This window comes from Loxodonta africana, chromosome 16 (genome assembly GCF_030014295.1).
Source record: "Loxodonta africana isolate mLoxAfr1 chromosome 16, mLoxAfr1.hap2, whole genome shotgun sequence".
Classification (NCBI taxonomy): domain Eukaryota; kingdom Metazoa; phylum Chordata; class Mammalia; order Proboscidea; family Elephantidae; genus Loxodonta; species Loxodonta africana.
This window is the reverse complement of record NC_087357.1, coordinates 24,430,647-24,458,635: the sequence shown is the minus strand read 5'-3', so window position 1 is coordinate 24,458,635 and position 27,989 is coordinate 24,430,647. Positions and strand designations below refer to the sequence as shown.

At 44.4% G+C, this 27,989-nt stretch overlaps 1 protein-coding gene across 1 annotated transcript; it reads left to right on the top strand.

The window, feature by feature from the left end:
- Positions 1 to 27,908, top strand: DUSP5 (dual specificity phosphatase 5). The gene is made up of 4 exons (XM_003409122.4): positions 1 to 394; positions 4,737 to 4,885; positions 9,147 to 9,366; positions 12,502 to 27,908. The coding sequence occupies exons 1-4, from the start codon at positions 16 to 18 to the stop codon at positions 12,906 to 12,908; spliced, it is 1,155 nt and encodes a 384-aa protein (XP_003409170.1). The 5' UTR covers positions 1 to 15; the 3' UTR covers positions 12,909 to 27,908.
- The last annotated feature ends 81 nt before the right edge of the window (positions 27,909 to 27,989 follow it).

The window sequence follows — 27,989 nt, the reverse complement described above, 5'->3', positions numbered from 1 at the left end:
AGCGGCGGCGGCGGCATGAAGGTCACGTCGCTCGACGGGCGCCAGCTGCGCAAGATGCTCCGCAAGGAGGCGGCGGCTCGCTGCGTGGTGCTCGACTGCCGGCCCTACCTGGCCTTCGTTGCCTCGAGCGTGCGCGGCTCGCTCAACGTCAACCTCAACTCGGTGGTGCTGCGGCGGGCCCGTGGCGGCGCGGTGCCGGCGCGCTACGTCCTGCCCGACGAGACGGCGCGCGCTCGGCTGCTGCAGGAGGGCGGCGGCGGCGTGGCGGCCGTGGTCGTGCTCGACCAGGGCAGCCGCCACTGGCAGAAGCTGCGCGAGGAGAGTGTCGCCCGCGTGGTGCTCACCTCGCTGCTCGCCTGCCTGCCTGCCGGCCCGCGGGTCTACTTCCTCAAAGGTGAGCTCATCGGGCGCCGCTGGTCCCCTGTCCCCCTGCCTATCCTTCATCTCCCAGCTGGGACACTAACTCCGGGCGCTGGAGTCCTCTCCCTGCTCTGGGCACCTTGCTAGACCCTATGAAAGCCTCCAGTTGACAGTGACTGCACGCTGGGGCTTGACGTGCGCTCGGTGAGGGCACAGCAAATGTCAGCGCCCGGAGCTGCCACCCCCACCCCCCACCCTCGCCCGCTTTCCTAGAAAGCGCCCGGCTGCCTGTCCGCCGGGCTGGGTGGGGGTGGCTGTGCATGGCGGGGAGGCGGGGGGGCGCTGCTGCTTAGCAGTTCAGGGGCCATCGGCTGTGCTGGGCGCCGGCTGCGTTTCTCAGTGCGGGCTCCGCAGCTCTCGCTGGGCGGGGGCTCGGAGCCTTCGTGATAGATCTGTCGGGATCAACAGATTACGACCCTCCAGGAGCGTGGCGCCGCGGTGTCCCCCTTCCTTCCCGCCTGGGTAATTACTGTACGTTACGCGGTGTCTTCTCCCGACCCCTCTTGCCTTTTTGACCCTGGCGAGTCCCTCCCCCTTCCTTTCCATTTCATTTTATTGCTTTTTATTGTTTTCCTCCTGCCTTCTCTTCTCCCCTTCCCGGCCTTTCTGGAGCGCAGTTCGGAGCTGACAGCCTTCCCACCCTTTTCACCTCCTCCCCGTCGCGCCTTGGGTACATTCCTGAGACCGGGGTCGGGGGTCGGGGGGGCGGGGAGGTGGCTTCCTGCTGTCTGCTCAGGATGGGAGGCCCGGGCGCGCTGGTGAGTCAGGACCTGAGAGAGGAGCCGCCGGGGGCGGGTCGTGGTGGAGGGGATTATGTGGCCTTTGAGACCACAAAAGCTACGCAGCAGGTCCTTATGACGTGAGCACTGACGGCCTGCCCATTTCGCCTGCTGGGGAGATAATTCAGGCTACTTTTTACCAGTGATGGGCTGGTGATTGACTCTGAAACTCGAGAGCATTGATTCCTGGGTCACTTGCTATGATTGCACCCCGCATGTATTTGAGCCCTTTGTAACCTCCAAGGTATGGGACACATGGCTGGAGTGCAGAGATGAGGGTTCACACTGGGGGCACCCCACGATGCATCTAGCCCTGGTGCAGAAGCCTGGGGAGTTAACCATGATGGGGAGCAGCAGGTTGGAGGAATAACCCTTGCCTGTCATGTGGTTCAGAGCTCTGGTGCAGTGAACTGAAGAGTGGGGCTCTGTTTTAAAGCCATGCAACTTGGGGAATTTCACACACTCCAGGCCAGGAGATTCCGGAGGCACGTGGGCAGCTCCCACCACCATTAGCACCTCTTGCTGACAGTCCTCTGTTGATTCCTGTTAGAAAGACTGCAGCTTTGGTCCCCAAGGGATAGAGTGGCCTCCCTTGGGCTCTGTGGAGGTTTCACACAGCGCTTCTGATTTCTTTCTCTTCCTGATGTGGTTTGTGTCTCCTGTTCTTAGTGATTCTGGGAAAAACTTCTGCCTCCTCAGGCAGCTTGAAAGACGTGTTTCAGGAACCCCCTCCTGGTGCTACATGTGCTCCGCACCCCTCTCCAAGGGGTCATGCTGACAGTTTAGAAGTTATTATCACAGGAAGCAGGCAGCTCTGTAGCCTCGCAGCTCTGAAAAAATGTTTAAAGTGTTGTTTTTAAATGAAGGTAAAAATGTGAACAGCACAAAAAGCTATGTAGTGAAAAATGGGTCTTCCACACACCTTTGACCCCACTCCCAGTAGATAAGTTGATTCTCCCTGAATATCTTTAAAATGTGGGTTAATGTTGTATATTGCCTGTTCCTGCCTCTTTCACCCAACTAGATCTTGGAGACCCTCCATATCAGAACATATATGTCTGTTTCACTTTTTCAACCAGTCCCTGGTGATGGCCATCAGGTTGCTTCAAGTCTCAGTATTTGAAGTAATGTGGCAGCAGATATTCTTGTCCACATGCTTTGGCATACGCACTAGCAGCCTTGCAGTAAAGTCATGAGAATTACAGGGTCAGAGGTTACGTGCATTTCTAATTTCAGTAGAAATTACTTAATACCAACCCTTGTAACGCTATCGAACTTCTAAATTGTTGCCAAACTTTTTTTTTCCCTTTTTACCTTACTTATGTCCAGGTACGATTTCAGGTTTTAAGTTGGTGGCATCTCAGATCTTGGGGACATGCCTTTCACTCTTCTAGTCATTCTTCACCCTTCTAAAAAAAAGAAAACTCACTAAAATGAGAGGGTGATGACCAATAGAGTTGTCAGTACATGTTTATATACAGTGGTTGTGTGCTGTCTCTGTTCCCCTGGTGGTGTGGTGGTGATTGAAGGTAGAATCACTCTCAAGAGAGTTGAAGCAGCCTTAAGAATCATCCCTCAGCTCTTGCAACTCAAGTGAGGCACCAGAGAGGAATGTTCTGTCTCTCCACGCCTCTGATGAGAGTAGGTGAAAGACAGAGACCATCTAATCTGTAGGACTCCTCCTGACCCCAGCTAGCGGAGACAGGGTCCTGTTTATCTGTCCCTGTCTGCACTGAGACTCCTGGTCTGCCTGCGTATTTTGTCAACAGGCAGGCAGGCTCCAGCCCACACCCACGCCTCTTGTCTGTCCTGTCAGCCAACCCTTAAGTGGTCTATTTAGAGCCAAGAGTTGGGGTGGCCTGAAGGCTTCTCATTCCCAAGCCTCATCCTGAAGTTGGGGACAGCCTGGGCCACTCTTAACAGATTCCACTCCAGTCACTTGGTTCGTCTCCTGGAGCCCAAAAGGTAGAGAGGCTCAGGTGTGAGAAACAACTAGGTGGTTATGACTAGGGACAACTCTTCCAAGGAGGAAACGGTGTGTCAGAGTAGGTCTGTGGCATTCTCCCAAGGTGGGAGGGGAGCCAGGGGCTTATTGGGGTGCAGGGAAGTGAGGCTACTCACACCTCCACCACCTCCCCACCACCCCCATCTGGCCTGGCCTCCTGTCACCATGAGGGGGGAGAACCAGAAGCTTGTCCAGGAAAGCATAGTGGGTGACTTGCTGAAGTCACCACGGGAGATTTGGGTGTACTAAACGGGGGCGGGGACAGTTCAGAGAGCTGAGAGGGAGCAGTGATGGCGATATGACTCATTCTAGGAATTGGCTGCAGCTTCTGGGAGGAAGCTGGTGACTGCCCTGTAATTCATTAACCATTTGTCCACTGCAGTGGTTTAAAAAAGCCAAAGTGTTCTATTGAGGGGTTGTCACAACACCAGAAAGCAGAAGAAAACAGGAGGGCTTTGGGAAAAATGCATGGTCTCAGAAAGCATATTTAATTGATGGTTTGACAGAAGTGAATTCTCTGGACCAGAAAAAGACAGGTGCCCCAGGAAGTGCATTACATTGCTTTGGGTTGGAAGCAAAGGGATTCCCAAGCCAGGCTGGCCTGTTTACCCAGCAACCCTTGGCATTCCGAGGGTTCTGATGGTCTTTAAATTTGGTAGTTTTTTTTTCCCACTGAGCGGAATGGGCCTGAGAGGGCTTATTTATATACGCAAGTCTCTGTGACTTGGGCAGAAAGTAGTTTTTACCTTGACAACGTTTGAAGAAGCTTAAAATAATATTACGGATTTTTAGTAGTTGGCTTATTGATTTATGATGTAGGGGGAGAAAGGTCAGAAGGGGAGAATAAGAAAGAAATGGTCATTAAGGGGCAAGAGACAGATTTTGCTTATGGGGGCTGAGAATTAAGTTCAGAAGTCCTTCCTCCAGTTTGCTTTGAAGGTAATTAGCTAGATTGATTACCCTGAATTGGACCTATTGAAAGGATGGTCAGCAATATTCTTAGCACCTTGGGCTAAGAAGAGGCAAGGCTGTTTTATCGCCCTGAGTTTAAACCTCACATTAGCCCTTTGGGAATGGAGGCATTCTACCTATGGTCCTGCTTAGACCTGAGAGGCTGGATGAAGAAACCAACTAGTTTAGTAATCTCTTTCATCTCGCAAATTAGTGAAATTCTGCATAATCACACCTTCATTTTAGGTAAACGAGAGAAAATAGCTCTTGTCTTCTGGAGGGATTTGGTTATTATTTGCCAGATGTCACATATTTCATTTCACAGTTTAAGCTGCTTCTGGTAGACACAAAAAGTTAATTATTGCCTCTCTGAACTATAGGTTTTTAGATGTGTGTGTCTGGAGAGCCATTTCTACTCAAACTGTTGCTGGTTTTACTGAATTTTTTACATCACCAGAATCTATATTAGCTTCATATTTTTAACTATTCCACACTCAGGGTATAGATTAATTTTGAGTAGTTCCTGGCAGCTTGAGAAAACAATGCTTACATCTGTCTTACCTTTTTTTGTGTGTGTGTAGGGGGTTATGAGACCTTCTATTCGGAATATCCGGAGTGTTGCGTGGACGTAAAACCCATTTCACAAGAGAAGATCGAAACAGAGAGAGCCCTCCTCAGCCAGTGTGGGAAAACAGTCCTCAGCCTCAACTACAGGCCTGCTTATGACCAGGTACATCTCCATTCCTCCTTGGCTCTTCCTCTCTCCACTCAGCAATTGTGGTTAGTTCTTGGTGGCCCAGAGTGTTGGCAGAATCCTCTAGTTTTAGAGAGCCTCTCTTGCTTGCCAACTTGAGTTTCCATCCAAGAGTAAATGGGCTTCCTTCCAGCAAACAACCTGACAAGTGCAAACGAACCACAGGATGCTTGACAGCTTCTGGAGAAAAGGGGAAGCGAAAGATACATTAGTATTAGCTGGAATGGAAGGTTCAGAGAAGCTTCAGAGTATTGGTTTAGGTTTCCCTGAAGACATTTCAAGGCTGACTTTCATGTTTCCTGTGTTGATCTCTTTTGTAATTGTTCATAGTCTATAGTTTCTGTAAACCAGCCCAGTACCTGTCAAGGCGTGTCTCATTAGTATTTTTAAGTGCAACAGAGGGGGTGGGGAAAGAGGACAACCTACTGTTTCGATGGCTAACTTCCTAAGGGTTTCTGATGCTTATAATTCCATAAATTCTAGAATGAGAGGAGATTAAGAAACACTGTATGTTTGCATGTCTCTCTAAACATGTGTGTGTGTGTTTTCCCCCCTTCAAAAAACTGTACTTTGTGACAACTCATTAAAGAAAGAGTAAAGTAGAAAGCTCAGTGGTCAGGCATTACTTAGCATGGTACAGGAAGATGAAGAAAAGGCGGGTGAGAACTCAGTGTGACAGAAACCAGAAATCAAAACCAATCTTCCCCTTTTGTAGGGCAAAAAACTGTTGGTGATTGATTTGCAAAGAGCCTCCCCCGCCCCGCCCAGCTGGTTTATGGCAGCCCCAGGCCCAGAACGCCTTCTCTTAACTCCTGGTGTGGTTCTTTTCAGAACTTTGTTTTCTTTTCCACATGGCTGTCTTTCTAAAGAGGCACCTGACTTGATGGAAGGAGCTTTTCGAACTTTTCCCACAAGACAAGAAAATATCCAAATCATAAGAAGACTTCTAGATGGTGCCTGAAAAAAAAAAAATTGCTGTTGAGTTGATTCCGATTCATAGTGGGACCCTAGGGGACAGAGTAGAGCTGCCCCATAGAGTTGCCGAGGAACGCCTGGTGGATCTGAACTGCCGACTGTTTGGTTAGGAGCCCTAGCACTTAACCCCAGTACAGCACCAGAGTTTGCAGATGCTGCCTAAAATACTAGCTATCTCCCATGAGCAGAACTCTGCCCCTAGGGATGGAATTCCAAATAAAGCCCTGTGACCTTTTCTTAAATGGAATCCTTGGTCAGGAAGCCAGTTAGCTTGGCAAAGTGCCAGAGTTATTGTTTTGTATGTTTTCCTTTATTAAATATACACACAGTCTATGATGAACCCTGGGCTTTCAAGCCATGAGCATCTGGCCTAGTTAGATTTCTATTTTTGTTTGTTTGTTTCAGTTGTGTTTTTCCCGTTTCTGTGAAAGTGAAAGAGAAACAGGAATTGGCAGGGTGTCGTGAAAGCGTGATAGACCTTTGGCCAAGTGAGTGTTGGGGACGCCCTGATGTGTCTTGAAGATTCATCTGGGGAAATCCCTGGTGCTATTTCTTAGAAGTGCTTCTGCACCAAGAGAAGCTAGGCAAGGTTTCACTAACGTTTGGGGTTTCTAAGGGCCTTCGGCTTGTTCCTCTTGATTCTAAACAGGAGATTAAGAAAAGGAAAGAAACTTGGTTTCAGGGGTGTGTTGGGCTAAACACCAGAAGAAGCTGAATAGTATGCCAGGCCTGATGTGTCAGCATTTTCCAGCCACTCAAGAGAGGGAGAGTCAACTGCCTGCTTTATTCCATTGAGGATGAGGCTGTTGGTGCCCATTGGTGGGGACCCACAGCTGGCCAGTGACTGAGTAAGCCTGGACTTGGGTCTCCTGACGCCTTTCCAAAGAACTTTCCACTAACTCTGCTAGAAACTAACTAGTGGTTCCCAGTTACTAACTAGTGGGGAGCTGTGCCCCAGGGAAGGGGTCTAGCTCAGACCAGGCTCAGACCTGCTAGGATTGACTAGCTCAGTGTCTGCCCTGTGTCCTCCACAGGGAGAGAAGCTATATCTGTGGTATCTGTCCTTCAGCCTTTGCATGATAATGGCAACTACGTAATGTACGAGGCTTTAATGCATCCATTAACCCATTTGCTCCTTGCAATTATCCCGAGAGGGTAGATATTATTATCCACATTTTACAGATAAAGGTTCAGAGGTTAAAGAAGCTGCCTCCAAGGATATAACAGCTAGTAAGTCTGGAGCTGGGACTTTACCTAGAGCTGCTCTGTCTGAGCTCAAGCCCAGGTTCTTAACCACTAGACCACATAGCCACCCAGGAAGGCTGCTTTCTATAGGTGAAGGTTTGGGGAGTTGTAAGGGCGGGAATGCAAATGGAAATCTTGTCTCTAGAAGAGAGGAAGGGAGGGAATTCTTTCCTTCCTGTTTTTACTTAAAACACTTGCTTTCTCATAATGTCTCACCATTTTGAAATGACACGCTAAGCAGTCAGAGTTGGGTTTGAATCTCAGCTCTACCAGTGACTAACTCTGACTCGCGCAAGTTATTTAATCTCTCTGAGCCTCAAGTTACTTATTTGTAAAATAAGGATAACATTACCTGCCTCATAGATTTGTTGTAAAATTGGTACTGTATAGGTACATCTTAAGTGTTAAGCCCGGCCATAACCCGTTGCCACTGAGTTGATTGCAAGTCATAGCGACCCTACAGGACAGAGCAGAACTGCCCCGTAGGGTTTCCAAGGAGCAGCTGGTAGATTCGAACTGCCGACCTTTGGGTTAACAACTGAGTTCTTAAGCACTTTGTCACCAGGGCTCCAAGCCCAGCCATAGTGGGTATTAATAAAAATACCAGTTGTTATTATTACCCTATTTAAAACCTTCTAGAACTTTCTTCCAAGTGGCTAAACTGGCCATTGCTTAAATACTTGTTCTCAAGGAAGAGAAAGTAAGCAAAATATGTGAGGTAAAGTGAAAATTGCCTGCTGTTGCCCCTCATCACGCCCCATTCTTATTATGGGTCTGGCAGAGGCCTCTTGAGTTGCCACTCCACTCTTATTCCAGGAGAGGAAATGGAAACTCAGGAAGTGGATGGATGGAACAGGAAAGGCTCCCAAAGAGACAGCAACTGTCCCCAGCCCAGTGCTTTCCTCCACATCTCCAGGGACTTCCATTGTCCAGCTATCACTGTCTTCTCTTACAACCTGAGATAACTCTGTAAATACTGAGACTACAAAGTCCAACCAGCAAGCAGTACTTTTCATCTTTGCCTCAGGGTACATGGTCTCCGGTTCTCCCTTAATCTGTATCTTGTTAACTAGAAACCTGGTGTGTGGGTGGAGAAGTCTGGCGTGTGGGTGGCCTCCCAAAAGCATCTCTCTCCAATCCCCTAAGCCCCATATGAGGCAGTCGAGGGTGGGGGAAGCCCCTCTGTCTAAAAACTTAACTTCCTCTGATTCTGGATAAACAGTGGTTATTTTCAGTTCTAAGAAATACACTTTTGTGGGGAGAGGGAGGTATATTTTAACATCTCTGATCTCTGAAGGCATCTTAGGATCAACAGTGTCTTAGGATTGATGAAGTTGTTGTTTTATGCCATTGAGTTAATTCCTGTAGGACAGAGTAGAACTGTCTCCATAGGGTTTCCTAGGCTGTAATTTTTATAGGAGCAGATCACCAGGTCTTTTCTCCTGCAGAGATGCTGGTGGGTTCAAACTGCCAACCTTTTGGTTAGCAGCTGAGCACTTAACCATTGACCATCAGGGCTCCTTAATTGATGATATACCATATACAAAATGTCAGAGCTGGAAGATGTCATTTTGCAGATAAAGAAACTGAGGCTGCCCGACGTTAAAGGACTCGGCCTGTTCTCTCGAGGCAGCTAGAAGTTCAACACGATCTTTCAGTTCCTCCCATCACACCACGCTGCCTCTCCTCCTTGCGAGCCCAGGGAGGCTGCTGGCATTTCCTGCCTCCATGATATGTGTAAGAAAATGAAAAGCTCTGCTGTGTGTGGCTTTTGCTGTCACTGAGGGATAGCAGGGAACCTGGGAAGACAGCAGTAATGTAGAGAGGAGAGTTCGCCAGGATGGAGGCTCCATCCACACTCTTGGTTGAATTGCCCTGACTCTGAAATCTCTCTACCTGAAAACCAGAAAGGGAACCTCCCACATTAAAAAACAAATAGGTCACGGTTGTTTTTTTTCGTCTCCCAAATGAGCAAGCTAATCCAATATTTCCTGGTGTCATTTGCCCTTGCTTACAGGGTAGCCCAGTTGAAATCCTCCCCTTTCTCTACCTTGGAAGTGCCTACCATGCATCCAAGTGCGAGTTCCTTGCCAACCTGCACATCACGGCTTTGCTGAATGTCTCACGGCGGACCTCTGACATCTGCACGACCCACCTACACTACAAATGGATCCCCGTGGAAGACAGCCACACAGCTGACATTAGCTCCCACTTCCAAGAAGCGATAGACTTCATTGGTAGGTCCAGCTAGTCCCTCTCCCTTATTTTCGGAACCCCCTAAAGGCATATGTTCTTGTATTTTGATGTATTGATGGGGGCTACCTTCACCAAAAATAAAGTGTCTTGTCTACCCAACCACCAAGAGTTGGAGCCAAGATGGGCCACAGCCACCGAAAAGGCAGAAGAGAGGATTTAAGTTGCTATCAATAGAAGTTTTAATTTGCAAGATAAATGAATTAACATACTTTTATGACAATAGTCACTGCCACTTTTTTTTTTTTACTGTTTCTAGCTGGGTGGGGAGCAGAGAATGCATCCACACATAAGGCTCCACGTGAGAGAAGCAGGGGGAAAAGAACCTCCCTAGCTGTGTCTACGTAGGTTGGGATATTTTTAAAAGCAAACAGAAGGATTGAGAGAGCACTACTTACGCACTGAGCCCCAAGAGCCCGGCAGCTTTCCATGGTTTTTGGCAAACAGCTTGGGGGCAATTTGTTTTGCGATTTCAGCTAATTTGGGACTAAAGATAGCACTTGACTCAAGCTCCATGCTTTACGCACAGGAAAGTTGGCATGTTTTGTATCCTCTCTGCATTCCTGTGAGGCAGTTATCATTTAGTCCCTTGGACAGGCCTGAAAACCAAGGTCTTGACCTCTGGCCCCTTGGCCTGGGAAGGGCTTTGGGCCTTAGGGTTCCTGTGCTGTTGCCCTTTCCCCCATCTCTCTCCCTTGGGGCCTGGGCTGACATTTTTCTACCTCAAATTTGCAAGCACCACTCCCCAACCTTGTGAGCATGCCTCCCTTTCCAGAGTCGTCTTTCTGTTTGTCTTCAACACGTTTGGTTGTTGAAATGAGACATGATTTTCCTATGTCTTGTTCTGAGGGATGTTGGAGGGGAAAAGGCAGGTGCTAGGCACAGCTGTAATTACTGAGTACAGGTAGCAATTAAAGGGCCCCCCATTTCAGCTACATGGTGGGCGCTCTCTGCTTATCACACACAATTTCCGCTCTGCAGGAAACCCTGAGGAGAAACTCACCAGAGGCCAAAGGCAGAGCCTCTCGTCCTGTCCCCTGAGCCTCTGGGCTGAGATGATTCCTTTGGAGTCTCTTAGAGGCCGCCAAAATAATGGGTTCAGGATGGGAAACTTTGACTTGTCTCCTTCCTTGTCCCTGGGAAGGCCTTGCCCTTCTCAGCCTGTTATTTAATTACCTAGATAGCTACTTAATGAGGTCATTAAACCCGCCTCCATCCATTTCTCAGAACCCTTCCTACCCATCTTTTGTGTCTATGTGTCTGTGTTTTTGTACACAACCACCGAAACCCACAGAGGAAACCCTGGTGGCGTAGTGGTTAAGCGCTACAGCTGCTAACCAAAGGGTCGGCAGTTCAAATCCGCCAGGTGCTCCTTGGAAACACTAATGGGCAGTCCTACTCTGTCCTATAGGGTTGCTATGAGTTGGAATCAACTCAACGGCACTGGGTTTTTTGGGTACTGAAACCCACATTGTTTCAAAAGCACAGCATACATCGTCCAAGACTCTGCCCAGCTGATGGGGGCAGGGATGAGCATCTCGGTGGGCAGCGTGCTGAACCATGCCTGGACCTCTTCCGAGGACACGGCTATGGGGAAGGCAAGTCCTTGAGGTTTAGAGGAGGTTCCAGAAGCAGTGCAGCCTAGGCCCTTTGCTTTCTTGGATGTGACACGAGGGCAATTAGAAGTTAGACTATAAAGGAGGTCAACAGAGGGGCAGAGAAGAATAGTAGCCACAGCCCTGTAGTCCTAGGGACTTGAGGTCCCCCCTCTGAACTACTTAGAAGGCCTTTTTTTCTTCAGCCAGAGACTCAGTTGAGGGCAGCTCTAATGAGCTACCCTGAGATATTCTTTGGAGTCTTGGCTCAGAAGGGGCAACTCCAGGGTTCCTCTCTGATCCCTCAGAAATTTTACCTTTTAGATCTCACAGATGCATTTGCAAACTAATTGAACTTGAGGGGAGAGGAGGGGCTGACTTTTTTCCCTCTTGGAAATCTTACATATTTTTGCTTACTGTGGCCTCATCTAGCTTCCTGTGATGTAATTGTTTCTTATCAGGAAGAGAGGGAATTGGAAAGACTATATTTTTTGTGGTTTTGATTTGATAGGTATATGCTTAACCTTTTATCTTTTCGCATTTTTTAAATAACAGCTTGTCCTCAGAAGTTGTAGCTTTTTGGGGTGGGAGGGTAGGAAAGGAGAGCATCCTCCCCCCTTTTTTGTCATAGTGAACATAAAGAATGCTAACTGATGGTGGTAGCTTTATAGCAATGACTCCCATTGTTGTGCAAGATGTAGTTTGCAAAAGCCATTTATATCCTCCATCTAGTAAGCGTCACTTAGCCAGGGCTATAATTAGAGGCTGTGCACTATTTACTTTAAGTTTGGTGGTGGGAACCCTGGGAGCTGCCCTGGTACAGCCAGACTGGGTGTCCAGAGAGGCCAGGAGGCCTCAACCAGCACAGGGGCCAGGTCATCACCATTAGAACCAGACCTCGAGAGGAGGAATGGCTGCTCCAGCCATTCTTTGAGTCTGGGATCCTCTCCTCAGAAAAATGCATACCCTTTTCACAGATTTCTCAACACCCTCTGAAAATCTGCTTCTGGAACCCAAGTTAAGATGCTATCCCCAGAAAGTAATTACTCCGCATGTAGCACCTCCAGTGGCAGAAGCAGCAACTGCAAGCATCCTGGAGAAGTGGGAAGCACCTCTAAGGGTTATAAAAAAAAAAAGCCAAACCAGTCTGTTGCTCTCGAGTCGATTCCGATTCATAGTTACCCTGTAGGACAGAGTAGAACTGTCCCATAGGGTTTCCAAGGAGCAGCTGGTGAATTCGAACTGTCGACCTTTTGGTTAGCAGTTGACCTCTTAACCACTGGACCACCAAGGCTTCCTGAAGATTATAAAGGTTCTCAATAAGAATAGACTTAAGTAGAACTTCACAATCTCTGTCCTTACCACTGGTGGTTGAAGACTGGCAGAAGACTAGTAATAAGACCATAGCTCTTAAGCAGGCAAAATGGTTCGATACCTAGTTTCTATAATGCATAATTCTTGTGTCTTGGCATTGCCTTTGGATTCTAAGCCTAGCTCATTCCTACCTTCTTTTCTTCCTTCCAGACTGTGTCAGGGAAAAGGGAGGCAAGGTCCTGGTCCACTGTGAGGCTGGGATCTCGCGCTCACCCACCATCTGCATGGCTTACCTTATGAAGACCAAGCAGTTCCGCCTGAAGGAGGCCTTCGATTACATCAAGCAGAGGAGGAGTCTGATCTCACCCAACTTTGGCTTCATGGGTCAACTCCTGCAGTATGAATCTGAGATCCTGCCTTCCATGCCCACCCCGCAGGCTCCCTCCTGCCAAGGGGAAGCAGCAGGCTCTTCATTTCTAGACCATTTGCAGACACTGAGCTCTGACATGCAGGGCTCCTACTATACATTTCCTACCTCGGTGCTGGCGCAAGTGCCCACCCACTCAACGGTCACAGAGCTCAGCAGGAGCCCAGTGGCCACAGCCACATCCTGCTAAATCCAGAATGGGGAGCCAGCGCAGCCCCAAGAGCAACTGTGATTCTGATTTTTAAACTCATGGACATTTCATACCTGTGCAATACTGAAGACCTCACTCTGTCACGCTGAGCCAGTGGGATAGTGAGGGGTCACCAGTTGCAAATGAACTTCATACTGACCTTGGGGATACATTCTTGGGACTGAAGGAAGGCCAAGCCATTATGTGAGCACAGCGTGTGCTGACTACTGTACTTCCAGACCCCCTGCCCTCTCAGGACTGCTCAGTCCTTGCACCTCAACGTTCGCCTTTTCATTTCAAGCATAAGGCAATAAATACCTGCAGCAACGTCAGAGAACGCAGTTGCTGGACCAGGAGAAAAGGCAGTTACAAGCCAATTCATTTTGAAGGAAGCACAATTTCCACCTTATTTTTTGAACTTTGGCAGTCTCAATGTCTGTCTCTATTGCTTCAGGGCATAAGCTGATCACCATCTAGTCACGAAAGTAACCCCACTGGGTTTGTAGGTCCATGGGTGTGAACCATCCCAATAGGAATGTTGCTTTCCTGTTGAGGTGCGTCCCTAAGCTGACATAAAATAGAAGCCCTTGGGCACAGACCACCTGCCAGCCCACACGGGGAGGTAGAGCAACCTCATTGGGTTGTGCATCTGGTAGTTTGAACCTACAGATGTTTTTGAGATTCCCTTTTGGGTCCACTGGAGGCAGTTGGTTGAAGTAGCAAGACGTTGACTCTTTGGGGTTTCTTTTTCACTGTGAGTTCTTCCCTGACCTTGGACTTTGGTATGATTCTTATTCATACTTGAACCTTTCTTGTTGCATCTCTTCTCAAAGCCCCTGTTGTGTCATTTTAAAACTACTCTAGACTATAGACCAAAAATCATCTCTTTGTGGTGGTAGCAGTGGGCACCAGGAGGACAAGTAAGCCCACTCTATATTATGGTCAGTGGCATTGAAAATCGTCATTTCGCCTGCTTGCTGTCCTTATATGTGCGCGTGTCTGTCTCTTGTGATACTTATTTTCATCCCTGCCCCTAGGGGTTGTCTTCAAGCTGTTGACTTCTGGGGTTTGCAGATTTTGCAATGTGGTACTACTACTTTTTTGTCTATAGGTTATTTCTGTAGGGGAAAAGGCAATAATTTCCTAAAACCCTTGTGAATGTGAAGAAAAGCAGTATGTTACTGGTTGTTTTTTTATAGTACAAAATAAAAATCATAAAAGGAAAAAAGCACTTCTCCTTTGTCCTGAGTGAATTGGGGTAAGGTAAGAGTACCTTGAGGTGGGGGCCCAGCCTGCCTCAGTGGGTTTTATTTCCAAATAAACTCTAAGGTGATGGTGGTGGGGTGTGCAACTATAGGCATAAGGCTGTATGTCAGCTTATGATTTAGTGATCTTAACGATACAGAATGCCATCTGCCTGCTATGGGCTCTTCACTCCATGACCCCAGGCAAATAGTTCCACTTGATCCTTGGATTCCTTATCTATGAAATGAGTGAGCTGTGTTAGATGATCCTGAAAGTCCCTTATAGCTTGAGGCCCTTGAGTCCAGCATCCTGAGAGCCAAGCTTGTGACCAGCCTCCACCCCCACGTCTGACACAAGGCAGATATTCAGAAAATGTTGAGTAAATAAACAGCCAAGGGATGGAGAAGTAAACCAGACGAAGGTTTAGCTTAAGTGCCTGTTCCCTCCTCTTTTTACCCTTGCAACTAATTCTTCCAGATAATTCCCTCAGGAGCTCTATGTAAATCCCTCAATGGGTGGGTTTAAATCCAAGGCTGAATCAACTTGCCTTCTGAGTAATTTCCACTGCGTTGTTGGAGGAAGGAAGGGGCATAATTGGCTTCTCCCCATGCCTGGTCCTACCTCTGTTCCAGCCTAACTCTTAGGGCCTTTGTCCTAGTCAGGGGATGTGGGAGATTGACTGGATTTGTTCTGCCCCAATCAACTGGTGCCTAATACAGGGGGGATTCCAACCATACCCTTCAATCTCAGGGTCCAAAGAGGCCTCCAGCTCCTGCAATGTGCACCATGTCAGCAAATAGCAAGATGGCAACAGAATCCAGGGTAGCCCAACTCTAAATATCTCACCTCAAACACTTTGCATGAGACCTTGCTTTCCAATCTCCTTTCTCCAATCCACCCTGCACAGCTTCCTTGGAAAGCCCACAGATGAGAAAGCCATCCTGACAGGGGAGGCCATATTTTCTCCAGTCCACTCTCCTTGACCACATAATTCAAGCAAGAGTTTCCACAGGAACAAAGTGGACAGGGGTTGAAAAGTCCTGGGTTCTAGTCCTTAACCCTGATACTGGAGGCCCCTTTCCTATTTCACACCTCGGAGCCTCTGATGACCCTTGGAGTGTGTCCTCGAAGGCTGCCTACTGTGTGGGCCTGTCCAGGTGCTAGAAGGGCCTCAAGCAGGGAAAGCAAGCAAGGAGTGGGAAGGGGGATGCAGGCTGGGGTGATGTGCTAAGCTGTGTCTCACTTGCTGACATTTGCTTTATTGGATTAAAGTCTTTCTCCGAAGGGTGAGTAAGTCCTCTAAATCAGGCATATGAAAATTGCTCATAAACTGGTGAGTCATTGGAGGGTAAGCCAAGTGAAGGCCCACAGCTGGGGATGCTCTGTAACTCTCCCTCCATTTAATAGTCTCTTCAATTGCACCTCCATTTTTGCCAAGACCAACTTCACACTGACCTCCAGGACCGGGTGGAAATTCAAGCTGGCAGTGTCCACTTCCTTCATGCTTGGACTTTAAGGGACACCTCTGTTGGTCTCCAGCATCTTCTCAGATAGAGGCATGTCTGGGAGAGTAAAGATGATAATTCTCCCTGATTCTGCTTCTCTGCTGACCTCGTGCCACACTTTTGATATTAGCCAAATGCCTGAGAGAGAACCAGGGTTCGATAAGAACTAACTTATTTTTACATTCCAGTGGGAGTGAAAGTCATAAAAAGTTAACAAATAGGAGTTACTACTTAGAGGGTACAGAATTTGTTTGGGGTGATGAAAAAGTTTTGAAAATAGATAGTGGTGACAGTTGCACCACATTTTGAATGTAATTAATGCCACTGAATTCTTATAAATTGGTTAAAGTGGAAAAATTTAATGTTATATACATTTTACAGGAAAAAAAGATATTAAAAAAAATAATGAACAATGCAAGAATGCCTAAGGGATGAGTCAAGGCAGGATTCGGAATGCTAGGGCAGTTAATGCATGCAATCAGTTTCCACCCAGTTCAGAGATCTGCCTAGCTCAGATTCCCTTACAGGGCAGTTTCAGCTGGAAGGCACAGGAATCCTGCCAAGTTGCCATGTAAAATGCTTAACTAATACTTGCAGATTGAGTGTCCAATAAGAAGGGCACAATAAAACTCAATCCCCCTGCCTTGTCCCATCTCCAGTGAGCACCCTAAGGTGATAAATTATGGTATCTAAATTTTAAATGTTGGCTTACTTGTAGTAGCAGATCAAATCTCCCCCATTCATTTATAAAGTTTACAGAAACCAATATGCCACCAGGTGAGGGGCTTAAAATAGACCCTTGAAGCGTCTGTACATTTGTCATTCTGGGCTTTCTCAGAAGCCAGGAGAAAATGTGCACTTGAGAGGAGCAAACCTCCCAAAGAGTAGAGCCTCAAATATACCGTTATGGTGGGAAGATGAAAAACAAACTATTTCCAATTGGCAAGGAAAGAACCGTGGACTTAGAATCGGGAAGCATGGCTTCTGGTACCAGACCCTGGGGAAATTCATGCTTGGGACCTTAAAAGAGAGCTGTCCCCAAAGGCAACATATGTGTATGTGAGTGTAAGGATGGGGGTTGTGGGATGAGTGGGGGACTGGGAACAAGTCCTCTAATCCCCTAGAGCCTCTCAGGCTAGAAGTAACTTCGAAAAGTCGTGTAGTTCCATTTCATACCTCAGAAGAACCACCCCCCAAATAGCCCAGAATTACCTGTTTTTTATAGAAAAGCAGGGGAGGGAGATGACAATTTCAATGTTCCAAGCAATTACTATGGGCAGGCCCCATGCTGGGTGCTTTGTATGTGTTCTCTCATTTAAGATCTACCAGAAGCCTGCAAGATGGATATTGTTAGCCCTGTTTTACAGGTGAGAAAACTGAGCGATTACATGCTTCACCCAAGGTTACACAACTAGAGCCTGTCAATGTCAGACCCACAATACCCAACTCACGTTGGACTCCAAAGGTCATACTCTTTCCAATACACAGTACTGTTTCCAGAAAAGGAAATTCAAAAGTTTCTCAGTTATGTGTCTCCATGTCTATGCCCTTAAATATGGTTATGAACTCTATTAGTTCTTTGGAGCAGGGTTTCAAGTGATCTCATTATAAAAAAGTTCATTAACTTTACAAAGTCTTCTTTTCCAACATTATTGCATTTAGATCTGGGAACTGAATTTTAAATGGGTTATGAACAAGCTGGTGTGTACGCAGATGATGTCAAACAGGGCAGTGAAGGGATTAGAGACTATGTTATACGAAGGGTTAGAAGAGGTGGTGATGTTTGTCCTAGATAGAAGAGTCAATGAATTGTCTAAAAGAAGTTGTATAGTGTTTAGGAACTCAAAGGCTGGAGCTTCATAAATTCAAGTTTAAATTCTGGCTCTGCCACTTACTAGCTGTGTGGACATGGACAAATATTTCAGTCTCAAAGTTTTTATACATAAAATGGGTACACTACTGTGTGGGTACAATTATGAAAAGTAAACGTGATGAGGAATAATAAATGTGATAAGTCCTCAAGGAATGGTGGTCATGACTTAATTACAACAGTCACAGTGGTGGACTAGGGTTGGGCAAGCAGAAGTGGGGTTTCTATTGGCATGGCTGCTGCAGAGGGGGCTTTTGCACACATCCCTCCTCTACGGGGAAGGCTCATCCTTTCCCATCTTCATCCTCCTAATTTATGGGTCTCCTATGGATCTCACCCATGACTTCCCTTACTCAGGGAAACCTCTTCAGATTTCAGGCTTCCATATTAAATGCCCTCTGGGTAACTATACCTACATCCAGAGCTCTATCACAATGGGAATTAAATAATGATGTTTGTAATTTTCTTAAATTAACTTTATTGAAGTATAATTTACACACAATAGAATTCACCCATTTTAAGTTTACAGTTAAATGAGTTTTGACAAATGTATACAGGTAGTCCCTGACTTACGATGGGGTTCCAATCCAATGACTTCCTCGTAAATAGGTTCTGACGCAAGTTGAATACGTAATTTATTTTTTAGTTTTCATTATTATTGCCTTTTATTATTATTATCTTTGTAAATACAATCTTTGAACATCTGCGAGTGAACATCTGAGAATCAACAAGTTACATGCTTCAACATTGTGTGTAGCACATGTTACTAACAATAAGATGTACAAAAAAAAAAAAAAAAAAGATGGTCTTACATGCAGTTTGTTGTAAGTTGAATATATCATAAGTCAGGGACTACTTGTACATACAGATCATTAAAAAGAGACAGGAAAAAAAGAAAAGACCAAAGATGTCAGAAGAGACTCTGAAACTTGCCCTTGAATGTGGAGTAGCTAACGCAAAAGGAAGAAATGATGAAGTAAAAGAGCTGAACAGAAGATTTCAAAGGGCAGTTCAAGAAGAAAAGTAAAGCATTGTAATGAAATGTACGAAGACATGGAATTAGAAAACCAAAAGGGAAGAACACGCTGGGCATTTCTCAAACTGAAAGAACTGATGAAAAAATTCAAGTCTTGAGTTACAATATTGAAGGATTCTATCAGGAAGATATTGAATGATGGAGAAGTATCAAAAGAAGATGGAAGAAATAAACCAGTCACTGCACCAAAAAGAATTGGTTGATGTACAACCATTTCAGGAGGTACCATATGATTAAGAACCAATGGCGCTGAAGGAAGAAATATAAGGTGCATTGAAGGCATTGGAGAAAAACAAGGCTCCAGGAACCGATGGAATACCAATCGAGATGTTTCAACAAATCGATGTAGCACTGAATGTGCTCCCTCGTCTATGCCAGCAAGACAGCTAACTGGAAGAGATTCATATTTGTGCCCATTCCAAAGAAAGGTGATCTAACAGAATGCAGAAATTATCAAACAATATCATTAATATCTCACACAAGTAAATTTTGCTGAAGGTCATTCAAAAGCGGTTGCAGCAGTACATTTACAGGGAACTGCCAGAAATTCAAGCTGGATTCAGAAGAGTAAGTGGAACAAGGGCTATCATTGCTGATGTCAGATGAATCTTGGCTGAAAGCAGAGAATACCAGAAAGATGTTTATCTGTGTTTTATTGACTATGCAAAGGCGTTTGACTGTGCGGATCATAACAAATTATGGATAACATTGCAAGGAATGAGAATTATAGAACACTAAATCATGCTTGTGTGGAGCCTGTACATAGACCAAGAGACAGTCGTTCGAATAGAACAAGGAGATACTGTGTGGTTTAAAGTTAGGAAAGATATGCGTCAGGGTTGTATCCTTTCACCATACTTATTCAATCTGTATGCTGAGCAAATAATCCAAGAAGCTGAACTATATGAAGAAGGTGGCATCAGGATTGGAGGAAGGTTCATCAACAACCTGCAATATGCAGATGACACAACCCTATTTGTTGAAAGCGAAGAGGACTTGAAGGACTTGCTGATGAAGATCAAAGACTACAGCCTTCAGTATGTATTACACCTCAACATAAAGAAAATAAAAATCCTCACAACTGGACCAATGACCAACATCATGATAAATAAAGAAAAGATTGAAATTGTCAAGGATTTCATTTTACTTGGATCCACAGTCAATAGCCACGGAAGCAGCAGTCAAGAAATCAAAAGACACATTGCATTGGGCAAGTCTGCTGCAAAAGACCTCTTCAGAGTGTTAAAAAGCAAGATGTCACTTTGAGGACTAAGGTGCACCTGACCCAAGCCATGGTGTTTTCAGTCACCTGATATGCATGTGAAACGTGGACAATGAATAAGAGAGACCAAAGAAGAATTGCCGCCTTTAAATTATAGTGCTGGCAAAGAATATCGAATATACCATGGACTGCCAGAATAAGGAGCAAATCTGCCTTGGGAGAAGTACAGCCAGAATGCTCCTTAGAAGCAAGGATGGCAAGACTTTGTCTCACATACTTTGGACGTTTAATCAGGAGGGAGCAGTTCCTGGAGAAGGCCATCATGCTTGGCAAAGTAGAAGGTCGGGGAAAGAAAGGAAGACTTCCAATGAAATGAATTGACACAGTGGCTGAAACGATGGGCTCAAGCAAAGCAACAATTGCAAGGATGGCATGGTAACTGGCGTTGTTTTGTTCTTTTGTACATAGGATCGCTCTGAGTCAGAAGCGACTGGATGGCAGCTAACAACAACTATAGCTAATATGATACTATCTTAATTACTACAGCTTTTCAGTAAGTCTTGAAATCAGAGGTTTGAGCCCTCCAACTCTTTATTCTTCCTTCTCAAGATTGTTTTGGCTATTCTGTGTCACTGGATTTTCATGTGCAATTTAGGATCAGCTTGTCAATTTCTGCAAAAAGTCAGCTGGGATTTTGATAGGGCTTGCATTAAATCTGTAGAGCAATATGGAGAATATTGCCGTCTTAACAGTACTAAGTCTTCCAATCTATGACTTGGGCCATCTTTCCATTTATTTAAGTCTTTAATTTCCATCAACAATGCTTTGTAGTTTTCAGTGTACAAGTATTACACTTCTGTTATTATGTTTATTTTTAAATATTTTTTCTTTTTGATGCTATTGTAAATGGAATTGTTTTCTTAATTTCATTACATGGGTTGATTTTTGAAAGTTGATTAAACCTTGCATTTCTTGGATAAATCCCACTTGACCATAATATGTTATATTTTTTATATATTGCTGCATTTGATTTGCTAAGATTTTGTTAAGGATTTTTGTATCTATGTTTATGCGGGGTATTGGTTTCTAGTCTTTTCATGTGGTATATTTAGTATCAGGATAATGCTGCCCTCATATGATGATTTGGGAAGAGTTCCTTCCTCTTTGAATTTCTGTAAGAGACTGTATAGAATTGATATTTCTTCTTCAAATGTTTGGTAGAACTTAACGGTGAAGTCATTTGGGCCTGAAGTTTTCTTTTTGTGAAGATTTTAAACTATGAATTCCATTTATTTAATAGATATTGAGCTACTCCAGTGATTTGTTTCTTCTGGAGTAAGCCTTAATAGTTTGCGTCTTTCCAAATAAATTATTTATGTCATCTGCATTGCTGAATTTGTCTAGCATAAAGTTGTTAATAATATTTTCTTATTATCCTTTTAATACCTTAGGATCTATAGTGGTAGTCCCTCTCTCATTCCTTATATAAGTAATTTTTATCCTTTCTCATTTTTTCCTATCAGTCTAGCTGGAAATGCATCAATTTTATTCATATTTTCCAAAAATATAGCTTTTGGTTTCATTGATTTTTTTTCTCTGCTGTTCATCCATTTTCTACTTTATTGATTTCCGTTCTTATCTTTATTTTCCCATCCTTCTGTTCACTTTGGGTTTAATTCTTTCTTTCTTTCTTTTTGTTCTAATTTCTTAACCTGGAAACTGATAATTGATTTTTATACTTTGCATGATTTGATCCCTTTAAATCATTGAGATTTCTTTTATGGCCCAAAGTACGATCTATCTTGGTGAATATTTCATGCACACTTCAAAAAAAAAAATATGTACTCTACCGTTGTTGGGGGTGGCATTATGAAATTTCTATTCGGTCAAGTTGCTTGATAAAGTTATTCAAGTCTTCCATGTCTTACTGATTTTCTGTCTACTCTCCTATCAGTTACTGAGAAAACAAGTCTCCAGCTATAATTGGGATTTGCCTATGTCTCCATTCAGTTCTGTTATAATTGGAGTTTTTCCTCATGTATTCTAAAGCTTTGCCATTAAGTGTAAAAATGTTTAGGATTGTTATGTCTATTTGATGAACTGACCTCTTTGTCGCTTTGAAATGTTCCCCTATGTCTTAGTAATATTCCTGGTTCTGTTTTCTGTATTGTCTGGTATTAATATTGCTACTCCAGCTCTCTTTTTACTATTGCTTGCATGGTATAACTTTTTATTTTACTTACCCTCTACCTGTGTCTTTATATTTAAAGTTATTTTCTTGTACACAACATATAATAGAGTCTTGGTTTTCTTATCCAGTCTCTCTCTGCCTTTTAAATTGCATTTAGTGTAATTATTGATACTGTTGAACTTAAATCTACCATTCTGCTGTTTGTTTTTAATGTGTTCCTTCTGTTCTTTGTACATTTTTTCCTCTGTGTCTGCCTTCTTTTGGATGATTTGAGTATTTTTTAAAAGATAATTTTATACTTTCTCCACTATTGGCTTATTGGTTATACCACTCTCTTGTTGTTGCTAATGGTTGTGCTAGTATTTACAATATATGTCTTACCACAACCTTCAAGTAATGTTATATTATTTCGTGTCTAGTGAAAGAACTTGTAACAGTAAACTTATATTTCCCTCTTCCTAGTCTTTGTACTAAGCTGGTACTTGAGGCAGCCTTTGAGATTATCTAATTCAATTGTTATAATAAATTTACTTCTACATATGTTATAAACCCCATAATAACTTATTATTTTTCCTTTAAACAATCGATTACCTCAAGTAGATTATAAAACATGAGGAAACCATTTTTCTAGACCCTTGATTTATATAAAAAGTGACCAGCCCAGGGGGTGTGAGGATGGCCTGAATCATGATGGTGGCTCTTGCAGTGAGAATAGAGGACAGTTCCTGAGCCCGCCGCTGCCTGCAGCTCCACTCTGGGCCACATGTTCTCCCATCCTTCTTAGTTACTGCCCTAGTAGTGGATAGGGCTGACTACCTCCATTGTTGGGCTCCTTTCCTCTTTCTCTATAGATGCCCACAGCCAAAGACAGCTGCGATACCACCTTGAGCTCCTTTTCAAGTTTGCAAGGACATTGACCTTTATTCCAGAGCATTAATAATCATGAATGTTCACATTTATTGAGGTCTTTCTATGTGCCTAACACCTTGCTAAGCCCTTTGTGTGCAATATCTCATTTAATTCTCACAGAAACCTGATGAGGTAGATGCTGTTATTATCCCCTTTATACAGGTGAGAAAATGGAGGCAAGATAATGTTAGTAAATTACTCAAGGTCATACAGCAAGTTCAATAAGGGAACCAAAATTTGGTCCCCATGGTCTGACATCAGAGCCAAGCACTCTTATGCACAGGGACATTTTGCTACCCTCTTAATACACTCACCTCCACTGATGTTTTACACCTGGTGAACAACCGAGGATCCCATCTCTCCCCATTCCATCCTGCACGTGAGTGTATGTGTTTGTCTTAGTCATCTAGTGCTACCATAACAAAAGTACTGCAAGTGGATGACTTTAACAAAGAGGAATTTATTTTCTCACAGTCTAGTAGGCCAGAAGTCCAAATTCAGGGCACCAGCTCCAGGGGAAGGCTTTCTCTCCCTGCCGGCTCTGGAGGAGGGTCCTTCTCATCAATCTGTCCCTGGACTATGAGTTTCTCTGCACAGGGACCCTGGGTCCAAAGGATGCGCTCTGCTCCTGGTGCAGCATTCTTGGTGGTATGAAGTCCCCACTCTCTGCTTGCTTCCCTTTCCTTTTATCTCTTGTAACATAAAAGGTGATGCAGGCCACATCCTAGGGAAACTCCCTTTACATTGGATCAGGGATGTGACCTTAGTAAGGGTGTTACAATCCCAGCCTAATCCTCTTTAACATAAAATTGTAATCACAAAATGGAGGATAACCACACAATACTGGGAATCATGGCCTAACCACATTGACGTTGACGCATATTTTGGGAGGACACAATCCATGACGGTGTTGAAGCACACACACTCTATTTATCAGTGGGGTTTAGTGGCAAGCATTCTGGACTGGGAGTTAGGGGATTAGGTTCTCATTCCAGCTCTGTTGCTTTCCAGACTTGTCTCTTTAGGCATGTTAGTTAACGTCTTTGGGCTTATAGTTTCTCAATACCTAAGGTAAGGAGAATGAATTAGATAATCTCAAAGGCCACTTCAAGTACCAACATCCTGTGAGTCTATCAGTTAGTGGCCTTGCTGATAGAGAGCTAATAATTACCTAACCTGGCAGGACATCTAAGATTTATTTACTTTAATTACGTTTTTCAAAACCATAGAGCTTAGCCACTCACTTTATGCTCACATATCTTCTCTGGCTTCCTGTTTATCCCAGAGGTTATCTTTTCAAACTGCCCTTTGGGTGTATAAAATCTCCTTTGTGTTCACTACATATTATTAAAAGAAAAATTAGGTGAACAAAAAGCAAGTTGCAAAACTGTATGTAGCCCATCTTATTAACAACAAATGTGTGTGTACGTTTATGCTTGTATTTACACTTATGTTTATATAGTCTGAAAAAATGTACACCAAAATGTTAGGTATGATTATTTCTGAATGGTGAAATGATTGGTAATTTTCATTTTATTTTTTCTCTCTATATTTTTGTCCTTAGTAACTTTTTTCCCAATGGGATTGCTTACATTTTCAATACGTATCGCTTATAAACATTAAGCTAGAAAACCAATAAATAATGTCTCCTTTGGACTCAGAATCTCTCTGGCCCTTTAACATGGTCTCTGATGTCTTCTCTGGGAGTGGCTACAAATCTCTCTGTCTTAAATGACAAGAAATTGGGGAATAGGATGCATGCCTCCTGGGACTGAGCAAATTAGCTTCTGGAAGTCACCCTTCTCTAGCCCCAGCTTTTAGCTATGCCCCACCTTCCCCCACCCCGATTCACTCACTTCCCGTAAGCAACATTATGATAAACAGAGAAAAAATTGAAATTTTCAAGGATTTCATTTTACTCAGATCCATAATCAACAGCCATGGAAATAGCAGACAAGAAATCAAAGAACATATTGCCCTGGGCAAATTTGCTGCAAAAGACCTCTTAAAAGAGTTAAAAACCAAAGATGTTGCTTTGAGGAGTAAGGTCTGCCTGACCCAGGCCTTGATATTTTCAATCACCTTGTATGCATGCAAAAGCTGAACAATGAATAAGGAAGACCGAAGATGAAATGATGCCTTTGAATATGGTGTTGGTGAAGAATATGCAATAAACCACGGACTGACAGAAGAACAAACAAGTCTGTCTTTTTTTTCCTTTTGTGTCACCACAGATGGATATTTTCCCCAACTGGTTTTTCCACTTTCAGCTTCTCTCTCTACGATCAATCTTGAGCAATCCCAGCATTCAATAATGCCAATTATGCATAAATCAGACCAATAATGGAAGAAGGGTGGTATTTAGAGTTGAAGAATGAGGTTTGAGTCCTGAATCTTCCCTGGGTATACGAGGATGATATGAAAAGCACTTGGGAAACTGCAAAGACTGGATCAATGGGAGCTGTCATTGTCAAGATCCTGTGCTGAGCCCCGTGGGGGAACATAATGGAGAGGAATTTGTGTACTCAAGGAGCTTAGGGTTGTTTGAGAGATTCAAGGTATAAATGCAAAGAGAGTCAGTGGAGACAGGAAAGGATGCAGAGACAATAACCAGAGACTTGGGGCTGAGTGGACCCTGCAGAGGAGGAAGAAGGACGAGTCAAGAACCATCATAGGGTTTGGGGCCAGGGTGACCAAGAAAATAGTGGTGCCATTAATTGACTTATCAGTTATGTAATCCATTCATTTTTCATTCATTCCACAAACACAATTGAGCATCTGCCAGTACTATCATTGGTGCAGAGATGCAACAGTGAGCATCCCCTCCCCCCATCCTATTTTGCTTATATTCTGTGGGACAACAGGCAACAAGGAAACAAGTCCATACGTAAGATCACTGCCGATGGTGATAAGTGTTATGAGGAAAATAAACCTGGGTAGTGTGTCAGAGAGCAACCGGGGGAGGTGACACTTGTGCTGACATGTCATTAGCTGAAATAGAAGCCAGGGGCTGGTCTGAGGAGGAAGATGATGAATTCTGTGTTGCAGCTGCTGATTCGGAGATGCCAAGACTCCCCTCCAGGTGAAAATATTTTAGCCGCCTCTAAAGGCATTCAACTGTGTGGATCATAACAAATTATGGATAATATTGCGAAGAGTGGGAATTCCAGAACACTTAATTGTGCTCATGAGGAAACTGTGCACAGATCAAGAGGCAGTTGTTTGAACAGAGCAAGGAGATACTGCATGGTTTAAAATCAGGAAAGGTACGTGTCAGAGGTATATCCTTTCACCATACTTATTCAATCTGTATGCTGAGCAAATAAACTGAGAAGCTGGACTATGTGAAGAAAATCATGGCATCAGGATTGGTGGAAGACTCATTAACAACCTTTGTTATGCAGCTGACACAACCTTGTTTGCTAAAAGTGAAGAGGACTTGAAGCACTTACTGACGAAGATCAGTGGGGGTTATACCTCAACATAAAGAAAACAAAAATCCTCACAACTGGGCCAATAAGCAACATATGATAAACAGAGAAAAAATTGAAATTGTCAAGGATTTCGTTTTACTTGAATCCACAATCAACACCCATGGAAATAGCAGTCAAGAAATCAAACAACATATTGCCCTGGGCAAATTTGCTGCAAAAGACCTCTTAAAAGTGTTAAAAACCAAAGACATCACTTTGAAGACTAAGGTCTGCCTGACCCAGGCCTTGATATTTTCAATCACCTTGTATGCATGCAAAAGCTGGACGATGAATAAGGAAGACCAAAGAAGAAATGACGCCTTTGAATTACAGCATTGATAAAGAATATGGAATATATCATGGACTGCCAGAAGAACAATCAAGTCTGCCTTGGAAGAAGTACAGCCAGGGTGCTCCTTGGAAGTGAGGATGGTAAGACTTCTTCTCAGGTACTTTGGACATGTTACCCTGGAGGAGGACATCATGCTTGGTAAGGTAGAGGGTCAGCAAAAAAGAGGAACTCCCTGGACAAGATGGGTTGACACAGTGGCTGCAACAGTAGGCTCAAACATAGCAACGATTGTGAGGATAGCACAGAACCGGGTGGTGTTTTTTTCTGTTGTACGTAGGGTGTCTATGAGTCAGTACCAACTATATGGTACCTAAGAACAACAAACTCTACATCATATCATTCTCTGGCTCAGAAAGTTGCAATGGGTTTCCATTGCCCTCTGGACAAAATCCCAAGTCTTTAACTTGCCATTCAAGGGCCTTTACAGTCTCACCCAGCCTGTCCGCCTACCTCCCCCAACCTCACATGACCCTTCCACTCTGGCTGTGATGGGTTATTCTCTGTCCCCATTTAGGCCATGTCCATACTTATGTCTCTATACTGACCTCTCTAGTCCACAACTGTCCTGCTTTTGGGGCTCAGGCCTTTTTTCTACCCTCCTGTCCTCTTCTTGTTATTGTTAGCTGCTGTCAAGTCAGCCCCCCACTCATGAGGACCCCAAGCACAATGGAATGAAATGCTGCCCAGCCCTGTGCCATTCCCATCACTGGTTGCATTTCAGACCATTGTGATCCACAGGGTTTTTGTCGGCTGATTTTCAGAAGTAGATCGCCAGGCCTATCTTCCTAGTCCATTTTAGTCTGGAAGTTCCACTAACACCTGTTCAGAATCATAGCAACACACAAGCCTCCACCGACAGATGGTGGTGACTGCACACAGGAGGTGCTTTGGCCAGGAATCAACTACATGGAAGGCAAGAATTCTACCACCCAACCACCAATGCCCTCTGCCTGTCCTCTTCCCCCGCTGCGGTCAAGTCTATTCTGACCATGGCAACCTTAGGTGCTTCAGAGTAAAACTGCACTCCACAGGGATTCCTTGGCTATAATCTCACAGAAGCAGATTGCTACGCCATTCTTCTGCAACACCACTGGGTGATTTGAACCTCCCAACCTTTTGGTTTGTAACAGAGAGCAAACTGTTTGACCTAGCCAGGGATCTTCCTGCCTTTTGTTGTTGTTGTTGTTAGGTGCTGTTGAGTCGGTTCTGACTCATAGCGACCCTATGCACAACAGAACGAAACACTGCCCGGTCCTGCGCCATCCTTACAATCGTTGT

Coding starts and splice junctions, on each gene's coding strand:
- DUSP5 (XM_003409122.4), top strand. CDS start 16: ATGAAGGTCACGTCGCTCGACGGGCGCCAGCTGCGCAAGATGCTCCGC. Junction 395..4,736: donor GCGGGTCTACTTCCTCAAAG/GTGAGCTCATCG, acceptor GTGTGTGTGTAG/GGGGTTATGAGACCTTCTAT. Junction 4,886..9,146: donor ACAGGCCTGCTTATGACCAG/GTACATCTCCAT, acceptor CCTTGCTTACAG/GGTAGCCCAGTTGAAATCCT.